The 11,922-nt window shown below is 35.0% G+C and overlaps 1 protein-coding gene across 4 annotated transcripts; it reads right to left on the bottom strand.

The window, feature by feature from the left end:
- Nucleotides 1-927: 927 nt before the first annotated feature.
- On the bottom strand, nt 928-7,828 carry LOC107748346 (uncharacterized). Of its 4 annotated transcripts, none has more exons than XM_016563109.1 (8): nt 7,570-7,828; nt 7,099-7,416; nt 6,712-7,011; nt 6,249-6,350; nt 5,635-5,662; nt 5,507-5,544; nt 5,312-5,352; nt 928-992 (listed from the first exon to the last, which is right to left on the bottom strand). In XM_016563109.1, exons 1-8 carry the CDS (start codon nt 7,625-7,627, stop codon nt 972-974), a joined length of 906 nt encoding a protein of 301 aa, XP_016418595.1. In that variant the 5' UTR covers nt 7,628-7,828; the 3' UTR covers nt 928-971. The 4 variants fall into 4 exon arrangements, with proteins under 4 accessions (XP_016418595.1, XP_016418597.1, XP_016418593.1 ...); XM_016563107.1 differs by lacking the exon at nt 928-992 and adding an exon at nt 4,135-4,331; XM_016563111.1 differs by lacking the exon at nt 5,635-5,662 and having other exon boundaries at nt 965-992.
- Nucleotides 7,829-11,922: the final 4,094 nt, after the last annotated feature.

Raw genomic sequence — 11,922 nt, 5'->3', positions numbered from 1 at the left:
ATAACATTTAAATGTAATTATAATTTGTAGAACAGAATGAAAAAAAATTGTTCTAAATATTCAAATCAATTTGAACTATTCAATCAGGGTTTTGACAGGTGTTTGTAATAAACACACAAAACCACTGCCCGAAAAAAAAAGAAAAAGAAAACAATCCTGTGAAATCAAAACGTTTATAGTTACTTTGACAATTAGTCTGTTTTTAGAATTCTGCAAATAAAGAGATAAAAGAGGGCAATAACGTGTAACATTTTAATGTCTCTCTGAGACTTTCATCATTTACGCACCGCTTCGCATCAAAGTTTTGCAGATGTTTTTGCCATCATATTCAGCAAAGCAGTGAATTTGATCAGCTTCATTCCAGTCCTCTGCAGGAACAGAGAGATGAGCCCGTGTGAATTCTGTGGCTGAATCAGTGTCGTCTGTCCAGCCGGACTCGGTCCATCCAGAAAGCACATTCTCTCCAATCATCCAGAAGACACGCACCTGAGACGGGACAAGTCCAGTCACGAGACACTGCAGCGATACCGATGGTGAATCCGGTTCATGTGGTGAGAATAAGGTGGAGAGTTCTGGTTCAGAGTGATCTATAGCAGAGAACAGAAAGTCAAAATGTTTTGTTTTAGTAACTGTGACCCTAGAAAAAGTGTGATGAGATTTCACTGCAGATTTACCTGTTACCATCACCCTGGTCCCATTGCCAATCATAGCCATTTGGTTATAATGGCCAATGCAATAATACATGCCTGAATCTTTCTTGGTTACGTTTTTAAGAGTCAAAACGCAAGTTTTATCATTATGTTGTCGAACTTTATTCTCATGGTTAGTATTCACTGTCGTGAGTTTTCCAGTCCGTAGATTCAACTTTTCCCACGCAGCAGCATTAAAGCAGTACCTAACGGTCTGCTCAAATATACATCTTAATTCTACAGAACCACCGACTGAGATGTGTGTGAGTCCCGGTGATTGGGTCAAGACGAACGAGTGAGTAGCTGCAAATGAGAAAATAAAAACAGGTTCACAGCGAATAATCTGCATGATGAAATAATAAGGTAATGAGCATAAGATTAATGTGATGAGATTGATAATGAGCTTACTTAGAACAGACGAAATGCATAAAATCCAACAGCACATCCAGGTACGCATATTAACGGTTTCAAGGCTCTGATGCACCTTTTAACATCACCAGTACCTCACACAATCTTAATGCAACAAGGTGTCAGTACACAAGAGTTTGATTGAAACCGCAAGGGAAAAAACTCACCAGAGGGTGGCCCTTCCTATAGCAAAAGTGGGGCAAAGGTCTATTTATGTTGCAAATCAGAGACTCTGTAAGTTAAAGGAACTTACTATGATGATAATATTTGTTTTTGCAAACAGACTGCAAAGTAGCACTCACTAACAGTTTTATGTTTCACATACTGTAGAAGTGGTTATGGTTTAATATAGCTTTTATCTCACCACTAATACTGTTTGATGAAGTTCTTAGGCCATGTTTTGCTGATGTATTCTATACTTTTTTGCTCTTAACCTATTGCAATTCTGCAAATTCAGGAACTGAACTGGAATTTCAAAAGTATCCCAAATTCATTTCAGAATGGCACACAACTCTAATACAGAGACAAGTTCTCCAAAAATTATGGGCATTTAGCACAAACAGTATATTTCAGCAAATAATCTACTGTAAAATAAATAAATAAATACATCAATCAATTAATAAAAATGGAAAAGTATTAATAGTATTAATGTAGTAATGTATTAATCTATAAAAAAATATATTAATATGAAGGAATTTTCTGTATTGACTTTTTACAGGTGTTTTACCAGTATTTTGAATTTTGCACTGAATTGTGTTGTCTTTTAGAGTTAACGGAAATGTCCATTAAATTATTGGATAATGTCCTGGCAGAAAATTACCAGTACATTTTCTACGTTTTTTTTTTTTTTTGGCTTACAGTGTGGTAATTTTCTTTCAGGACGTTATCCATTAATTTTACAGACAGTTCTGTTCACCCTAAAAACACAACGCAATTCTTCAACATTGTACCCTATTTTTACAGATTTGTTTCTACTGTGTTCAATTCTTTTAATTGAATTGTTTGTGTTTTCCGTTGCAAGCTGAGAAGATGTTCTTCTTCCTGGTTAACTCTGCTTTCTGACAATCTTTTTACAATCTGAATGCAGTCATTGTTTTGTGTGAGATGAAAAGAGCAGCATGGCGTAAGAACGGCCAATGCTCAACGCCCACACCTTCAAACTGACAGTACTCTTTCTCCACCCTGCACTCCAGACAGCTACTTCTATGTGCAATGTCAAGCTAGTGAATATATGAATTATGTAACTTCATGTTAAAACAGGTCACCCGAATATGAAAATGAAAAATGACTTGCTTTCTCCCGTGGAATGTATTTTGTCCATGCAGTGTTGTTTATTGTCAATGTTGAACATAAAATCGTTGTGTATGAAAATGATGACAAAATTGTAAATTTTGGGGTCAACTATTCATTTAAGCTTGACAATTTACCAATATAAATGGGAATATTAACACATTTAACACATAATGTACAATTAGAAATACAAAAATGATATTGCTTTCTTAATTCAGATTTCACATTCACTAAGATCTCTAAATCTGCATAATACAAAAGAGAAAACATAGGTAGTCATTGTAATAGCTATGCACAATTTTGCTTTAATTCAACTTTATATGTCAATATGTCAACATTAACCCATTTTTCATTATGTACACAATGTTTCTATTTTGAATGCTTTGTTAATTCGGATGTGCAGATTCATTTTATTTATCATCTGAGTATTTCATAACACTCTCAGTGATGTGGTCATTTACATACTGTACACTGTAAAAAAAATTCTGTAAAATTTACGGTAAAAAACCGCTACCGTAAAATTAATGTCCAATACATGTAATGTCCAATACAGTTTTTCACCGTATATAGTAGGGGAATTTACCGTTAACCATTTAACAGGTTTTTACTGTAGCATTTTTACAGTCTTTTACCGTTAAATTCACGTCATTTTTTACAGTGTAGGGATGGAGGACATTATATGACAATACAAAGGCATCATACAAACAGTTTAAGTAATGCCAGTGGAGTTGCTGCAAAAATGGACAGTGCAAGCAGGTGTGCAGTTCTGTTTCATGAGATCTTTGTCTCATCTAACATCCTGTTATGCAACTTCTGTTTAACCACAAGCTGACAAATGGGAGTATGAAGGCTACAACAAGAGGCCATACATTTTCCTGTTTCATGCACTGTGGTTTTTCACCCCATCATAAAAAATAAAAAATTGCATACATAGAATATGAACACAATCTCAAACATACGTTGCCTGCATTATTATCTATGATAAAAAGTGACATTACTATAAGATGTATTTTAATTTGATGGGCAACTGGGCCACTTTTGCAAAGAAAAGCTGATCTGTTCTGTGCTGCACACATCAGGGATGTAGGACAGAATTTTCAGTAACAATTCTAATTTGCCGATTTGCGGCTCAAGAAACATTTACTGTTATGATCCGTGTTGAATATGGTTGTGCTGCTTCATGTATACATAGAATATGAACACAATCTCAAACATACGTTGCCTGCATTATTATCTATGATAAAAAGTGACATTACTATAAGATGTATTTTAATTTGATGGGCAACTGGGCCACTTTTGCAAAGAAAAGCTGATCTGTTCTGTGCTGCACACATCAGGGATGTAGGACAGAATTTTCAGTAACAATTCTAATTTGCCGATTTGCGGCTCAAGAAACATTTACTGTTATGATACGTGTTGAATATGGTTGTGCTGCTTCATGTACTTTAGTGCAGAAACACTTTGGTCAACAGAAAATTATATGTATATCTGTCTCCTACAGAGAGACAATATTAACCCCATTTTCAGGAGGACACATTTTTATTAGAAAAAAAAACAAGATAATAAAAAAAAGCAAACTTAAAAAATTACAAGAAATAGTTCCTAACTAATAAATACTCATGACCATGGATATTATAAAAACAATAACAGGCAATCTTATTGTTTTAAGGTATATGAGTAAACAATATATTTAATTTCTAAAATTTAAATTTTAGTAATTGTTTAGCATACTGCAACATTTCCTTCTCCACACTGAAAAAAGGAGGAAAGAAAATCTCAAGTCCATGTGAGAATGATCCTTACAAGTGTTACCTTGTAAGTTTAATTACTTTGGAAGTGTACTTTGCTGTTTCATATAATTCCTTTAATTCTGCTTTTGCATTACCTTTATTGTTTTGATGGACCAACATCCTGTCTCTGACTGATGGGATCCCCAGAGAAACACTGGACAAAATATTAACATCATAAAATGCAAACCGGTATATAAAATTAGCAACAGGTTATTTTTAATTAAAAGTTTGTCAAAGCATTTTTTCCCCAACAAAAAGTTGCAACTTTCTCACGCTCTTATTATTATTTAATCTGTTGTGTGTTTGCTTGAAGGAACAGTTTGCTCTATTATTATTTGCTAATGAATAAATATAATGAATAATGAAAAATATTGAGTGCTCAGTGCCACAATTGACCAGTCAGAGAGCCATGTAATAAAAAAGAACACTTTTAAAGAATCTCCACACAATTTTTTTTTTAATTCCATGACATTCATGACTACCTCTGTCAATCTCCTAAGTAAAGTAAAGTAAGTGATACAAAATGCTATAGTCCAAATCATTTGAAGATTAAAACTATGAGGAACAGACCAAAATTTAAGCCATCATTACTAAAAATCTTTAATTTTCTATTCTACACATTTGAACGGGAGTGCCTGCGTTCAGTTAAAATATAGAGGAGAACAATGCCAAATATTTTCAGTCTAAGTTTGTTCCTCATACAAAAATATCACATGACTTCAGAAGATTTAGAAAATAGTGCAAGTCACATTTTTAATTTATATACCGCTTTTTTATAACCACTATTTAATTATTTACTTTTTTTTAGGTACTTAACTGAAGCTAAAACGTTTACCAATATCACCAACAAAAGTAACATACCCCACATTGCATTCTCAAATAAGTTTCATGAAAAATACAGGCAAAAACAATTTTAATTGTTTAAACATAAATTGCTTCAATTAACCATGTACTTAAAACTTTTTTGTCAATAAATTAAATATTACTACATCAAACTGTGTTCATATTGTATGATACATATTTGAAGATTGTTTATTATTTAGCTAGTTGTTCTGAAACGGCAGAAACAGACATGCAGAAAAATAACTTCAGTGATCCACTTCAATATTCACAATCTTCATTTCTGTCTCTTACCATAACAGATGAACCCTCTTCTCTCAGTGTGTTCTGGTTGCCTGTTAAAGACATTCATTTGTTTGCTGTTTTGTTTTTGTTTTTTACTGACAATTTTTTTAATGTAGTATAGCTATTATTGCAGATCGTGTGTAGCTATTAAATGCAGTATATCACATTAGGCTATACAGTTCTAGCTTAGAAAGGTCATTTTACCATATGAAGGTTTGCGGTGGGCATCTTTTCTTGTGAGCCTAAAATGAAATACATTTTAAGGTTTGGTTCATTTACTTTGTATTACATTAATAGTATAGTTTTGAAGTTTGTAATGTTGTAATACCGACCGTCTGGATTTTTTGGTCATCAACATATCTGAGAATTGAAATGGAGAAAATAAAATGATTGATATGAATATATAGCTGGACAGTTTCACCAAAGTATTCATCAGAGCGCCTTTTATTTTAATTCATGCGAAGTTATTGATTGATGTTACTATAGTTTTAAAACTCATATATAAATAATTTTTGGTTCTGTGTATGTTTTTGAATTGTGCACATTTATAGCCTATATATTTCCTCCAATATATGAACTAGCACATGAATATTTTGAAAGATTTTGTATAAGTAAAAGACTACTGACTTGGTAAATACTTATTTCAATGCTAACTAACTAACTAAATAAAAACTTGTCATATATGTATGCCAACATTTTGTCCTCTTTACTGTCATGCTAATCAACATTGTGAACATAAAAGATTATATGCTTTATTTATTGTCAGGAAACTTAACTCATGCAATCAAACGAACCTGCCAAAGACACATCCAGCAAGACAAAACTCATTTTAGAGGCAGTTGTGAACTGTTCAGAGTTCAAACTATTATAAAATATAATTTATTACTTTTTAGTATTTGCAACAATGTAGGCTAGGCCTACAAAACCAGAAGCGATAAATTCTTACCTCGGTATAATCCCACAGACATAATAACGGTTAGAAGTATGGTAAGGAGCGCTGCCACACAGCTGGCGTACACAAGCCACGAGAAGATTTCAGGTTCGGGTCCTGAAATACAGCAGTGAGCAGAGGAATTATAACTAGATATAGATATAAATTCATTAATAACCATTGGGCAGTGTTTTCATCATGATAAGCTATAACATTTTTTTCCATTCATTTAACATGTCACAAACTTGAGTCTTCATGAGTTTTTAGAGTCTTTCTCCTGTAGCTTTTAATTCAAATTCAAAATGAATTTGTAAAGTAGTAGCAGAAAAAAAATACTTGAATTTTTAAGTTTTAAGGTTAAGATTTTTTTACTTTTTATTTTTTAGTGGATTGATATTTTTACAGAGAAGTCCACAATAACAGGGGTGGACCTGTCCATTTTCCTGATGTTTCTCTGAAATTGTTATCATTTACGCACTGTATCGCATCAGAGTTTTGGAGATGTTTTTGCCATCATATTCAGCAAAGCAGTGAATTTGATCAGCTTCATTCCAGTCCTCTGCAGGAACAGAGAGATGAGCCCGTGTGAATTCTGTGGCTGAATCAGTGTCGTCTGTCCAGCCGGACTCGGTCCATCCAGAAAGCACATTCTCTCCAATCATCCAGAAGACACGCACCTGAGACGGGACAAGTCCAGTCACGAGACACTGCAGCGATACCGATGGTGAGTCCGGTTCATGTGGTGAGAATAAGATGGAGAGTTCTGGTTCAGAGTGATCTATATAAGAGAACAGAAAGTCAAAATGTTTTGTTTTAGTAACTGTGACCCTAGAAAAAGTGTGATGAGATTTCACTGCAGATTTACCTGTTACCATCACCCTGGTCCCATTGCCAATCATAGCCATTTGGTTATAATGGCCAATGCAATAATACATGCCTGAATCTTTCTTGGTTACGTTTTTAAGAGTCAAAACGCAAGTTTTATCATTATGTTGTCGAACTTTATTCTCATGGTTAGTATTCACTGTCGTGAGTTTTCCAGTCCGTAGATTCAACTTTTCCCACGCAGCAGCATTAAAGCAGTACCTAACGGTCTGCTCAAATATACATCTTAATTCTACAGAACCACCGACTGAGACGTGTGTGAGTCCCGGTGATTGGGTCAAGACGAACGAGTGAGTAGCTGCAAAACAAAATAATAATAAAAACACATTTAAATGGTTCCGAATGTTCTATATTATGGTCAGAATATTAGTTAAACTTTTTTAAACTAATAAAAATATTGTTTTTATAATGTTCTTAACTGAAAATGCAGGCAAAATGTCAAAAGACTTACTGTGTGAAGCAAAAAAGCAAGAACATAGCAAAGTCCAACAATGCATCCAAGGACCCATGTCTTTATCTTCAAGTGTCTAGCAGAATATATCTGATGTGCCTCAATAAGGCAATCATACAATGAAACGCCTCCCAGTTTGACTTAAAAACGGCCTGCAATGAGAAGCAAAACAAGAAAGAAGAAAACTACAAGTCTCCAGTGGGTGGACCCTCATTGCCTATATAAACCACTTGTGCAAAAGCTAGGCCTACACCTGGGACTGTGCATGGATCGAAAGACCTGTTTACACTGTTCATTACAGTTTCCCAATGGTCTGGGGCTCTTGATGGTGCTAATTAGTTATATTGGCCATGATGCTTTCAAGAAACATGTTGTCAAGATAAAATAACTTGCTATTTATGTTTAATTTGTTGTTTCAGGAAATGGGGCCATGGGGCAATATTACATGTATCTCATGCCTGTCAGAAGAACTGCTTAATGCACTCCTCTGTTACTTTATTATAGTTTCTTGGAAATACAATATGTCAGTCTGCCAAGGCTATTCCATAATATCTGATGTACCTCAATAAGGCAATCATACAATGAAACGCCTCCCAGTTTGACTTAAAAACGGCCTGCAATGAGAAGCAAAACAAGAAAGAAGAAAACTACAAGTCTCCAGTGGGTGGACCCTCATTGCCTATATAAACCACTTGTGCAAAAGCTAGGCCTACACCTGGGACTGTGCATGGATCGAAAGACCTGTTTACACTGTTCATTACAGTTTCCCAATGGTCTGGGGCTCTTGATGGTGCTAATTAGTTATATTGGCCATGATGCTTTCAAGAAACATGTTGTCAAGATCAAATAACTTGCTATTTACGTTTAATTTGTTGTTTCAGGAAATGGGGCCATGGGGCAATATTACATGTATTTCATGCCTGTCAGAAGAACTGCTTAATGCACTCCTCTGTTACTTTATTATAGTTTCTTGGAAATACAATATGTCAGTCTGCCAAGGCTATTCCATACATGTTTTGGTTGCCAAGACATAACCCTACTTAATGAAGTCAGAGGCCGAAAAGGACATTGTGATGATATGTGACCCTGGACCACAAAACCAGTCATAAGGGTCAATTTTTCGAAACTGAGATTCATACATCATCTGAAAGCTGAATAAATAAGCTTTCAATTGATGTATAGTTTGTTAGGATAGGACAATATTTGGTCGAGATACAACTATTTGAAAATCTGGAATCTGAGGGTGCAAAAAAATCCAAATATTGAGAAAATCGCCTTTAAAGTTGTCCAAATGAAGTTCTTAGCAATGCATATTACTAATCAAAAAAATTATTTTTAATATATTTATATTAGGAAATTTACAAAATATCTTCATGGAACATGATCTTTACTTAATATCCTAATGATTTTTGGCATAAAAGAAAAACCAATAATTTTGACCCACACAATGTATTTATGGCTATTGCTACAAATATACCCCAGCAACTTAAGACTGCTTTTGTGCTCCAGGGTCACATATGGTATTGCTAACATAGAAGAGCTCTTGACTAATAAAGGTTTAATGTCTCAGGTTTATATATTTCAGATATCATCCAAAAAGTCACTGTTAGTGTGGCTTTCTCTGTGTTGCACAAATCTACAGATTTTTATCCAGAAAGGTCAATGCAGACTGAGCGCGTTCTTCTTGCCGGTTAACTCTACTGCATGTGACAATCTGCTGTAATTCTGAATGCAGTCAGTTGTTTTGATCTAACCACACGGGTGTGAGATGAAAAGAACTGCATGGTGAGAGAAGAAAGGCCAATGCTCAACGCCCACACCTTCGCTCGCTTACTGAGTCTGAGACATTTCTCCACCCTGCACTTCAAATACCTACATATGTGCAATGTCAGGTTAAAATGACATTCTATAAATACATCAAATCTATTGCTTCAAATGTGTCCTGAGTATAAAGAGTTTCATGATATAAAAACTGCTTTTTATGTCAGGGATTTTTGATTTTCTTACAAATTTAAGCAATTCAGGAATGATATTTACAAACAAGTTTTGGTTAACTTGGTTAACTCAGTAAACAAACCAATTAACAAACCAATTAACAAAACGAGACTAAATGCTATCCATCACACCAGTAGGAATATCATTAATTTTGTGTCTATTATGTGTGCCTGTATTTATGGTCAAAAATGTGTGTCATTATACAAGCAGTTTGGCTATTTATGGGAATAGTATGTAGTGCACTGCCACAATATACAAAAAAATATAATGTTTGTTCCATCTTACTAATTTGTGTAAGTAATTTGTATCAGTCAAATGTTAGTTTTATATCAATGTTGTTGTGTCACAGTGTCACTGCAGTGAATGGACGTGTCTGTTTCATGAGACCCTCATCTCTAACATCCTGCTGTCAATGCATGTCTTTACTTTGGTCAAACCACACGGGGTTCAGATGACAGCAGAGAGGCGCAGTATCTTGTTGGCATGCACTGTGGTTTTTCAAACCATCACAAAAGACATACATAGTCACAAAACCTCAAATATAACAAAACATATAATTTATAAATGCCTTTAAAGTATTTTTTTCTTTGCTAAGAAAAAAAGACAAAGTGAAATATATGTTCAGGGATTATTGTAAATTTTGTTATACAACCTGTTGTTTCATATTTTTGAAGTTCATAATATTCTCAACTGTATCCGCAGTCCTTCACAGTAAGACTTTTATAAATCAATTAATCTAAAGTTCCAGTTTGTAAGAAATGTAACTGTCTTTTAAATAAATAAATAAATAAATAAATACATTTCGACCAAAAAAATGGAGAAATTGAAAAATGACGCATGTACCATTTTCATACTAAACTCCTGTTCACTCACTAGACCTGCAGTAATAGCCTGCATACAGTACAGTAGCCTACAAACTCATGCAGCATTTATGAACAATGTTTTGGAATATTCTCGTGTCCAAGCAAAATATTTAATAAACATAACAGCTGTAATGTGAGCTTTTCCTTTAAAGAGGAACGTTATTTTGCGAGAAAAATAAAATTAAATAAAAAAAATCCATAAATAACCAAAGGCGATCACGGAGCTTGTGTGCTGAATTCTGACTCCACGGCACGATGCGCACACTGAATTTGAGCCTGAACTATAAAGTGTGTTATTGACACCAATGAAAGGCCCTCACCATTAGACCTACATCTGATAAAGAAGGTTACAATTACCGTTATGAACTCCAAAGAATTTTACAAGAATGTATTTTATCACACTTGACAACCAGAGCGCTCTACGATCATCAACCTGAAGGCGAACATCACCAAAAATGAAGAGGAATTCAGCAAATTATGCAGCCTAAAACTGTTTTATTAAAATAATAATCAAATCACTTGCTGTATGACTAAACCAACTGAGTAACAACAAAAGTAGGCTAGTTTTTAGAGTCAGATCAAAAAAAAGAAAACGGTATTACCCACTCCACTTCGGCACACAACCATGCACAAATGAGAGCTTTAGACCCCCGCCCGCATCACTCCGGCTGATGTTCATACATGCGCATTCATTCATTTTCCGTCTCTGTAAGTATGCATATGGTTTAAATTAACCTGTATTTTAAAGCAGATTCTGGCAACAACACACAATTTCAACTACTAATAAGCTACACAATCAAAATACTGCAAAAATAGCTAAATTTGCACAGTTCTACACTTGCGCGTTGGTATAAAAGAAGAGCACAAGAAACCATTTGCGCGTAAGAGCCAGTTTCGAGGTCGGAGCTAAGCCTCAAATCTTCTTTGCTCATATTACTAATCTTACTACCCGCTCCCCTCGTGTTCGTGCCTGACCTACCTATTAAACCAGTGAAAGCCTGAGACGACAGTCTTGGTGATTACTCAACATACTGCTTGAATAAATTGCTCAGCAAATGTTGTTTAATTAGGATACAAGTCGAGACGGAATTTTAGAGAGCTGCGAAAGTAATCACCTGGTTTTCAAGTGAGTAATGAGATCTACATTTGGGTCGCGTAAATCAGCGCGGAATGCGCAGACGGAACAGGTGCGATGACTGGACAACTCTCGCCTTTCTGTTCCTCTGAGGGACGAGTAGTGCTCCATTGTGGTGGGAAAACTTGAAATTAAGAATTCGTTATCACGGGTTTGGTGAGGGTTAGTGTTGCTCCGAGATAACAAATGTGCCGTTCAGCTCTTATAAAGGCCTGTGTTAGTTCAGATGACCGCGAACGCTAAATTTCAACCCTTTGGATTCAAAGGAGAACAAAAGGAGAGCAAAAGAGAACCGGAGGTCAATGAATTTCGAAGAACAAAGTTGTTGTCTCGAAAAAGTCAGGTAAGTTTATAGTTTTA

Source organism: Sinocyclocheilus rhinocerous, unplaced genomic scaffold (genome assembly GCF_001515625.1).
Source record: "Sinocyclocheilus rhinocerous isolate Xijiao unplaced genomic scaffold, SAMN03320098_v1.1 scaffold1281, whole genome shotgun sequence".
Classification (NCBI taxonomy): domain Eukaryota; kingdom Metazoa; phylum Chordata; class Actinopteri; order Cypriniformes; family Cyprinidae; genus Sinocyclocheilus; species Sinocyclocheilus rhinocerous.
This window is presented reverse-complemented; position numbering and strand designations above follow the sequence as displayed.

What these genes read in the sequence shown, in the direction of transcription:
- LOC107748346 (XM_016563107.1), bottom strand. Translation starts at nt 7,627, where the DNA reads ATGGGTCCTTGGATGCATTGTTGGACTTTGCTATGTTCTTGCTTTTTT. An exon ending in TTGCTTTTTTGCTTCACACA is followed by an intron (nt 7,417 to 7,569) that starts GTAAGTCTTTTG and finishes TTTGTTTTGCAG; the next exon opens with CTACTCACTCGTTCGTCTTG. An exon ending in CCACCGCAAACCTTCATATG is followed by an intron (nt 5,353 to 5,506) that starts GTAAAATGACCT and finishes TGTCTTTAACAG; the next exon opens with GCAACCAGAACACACTGAGA.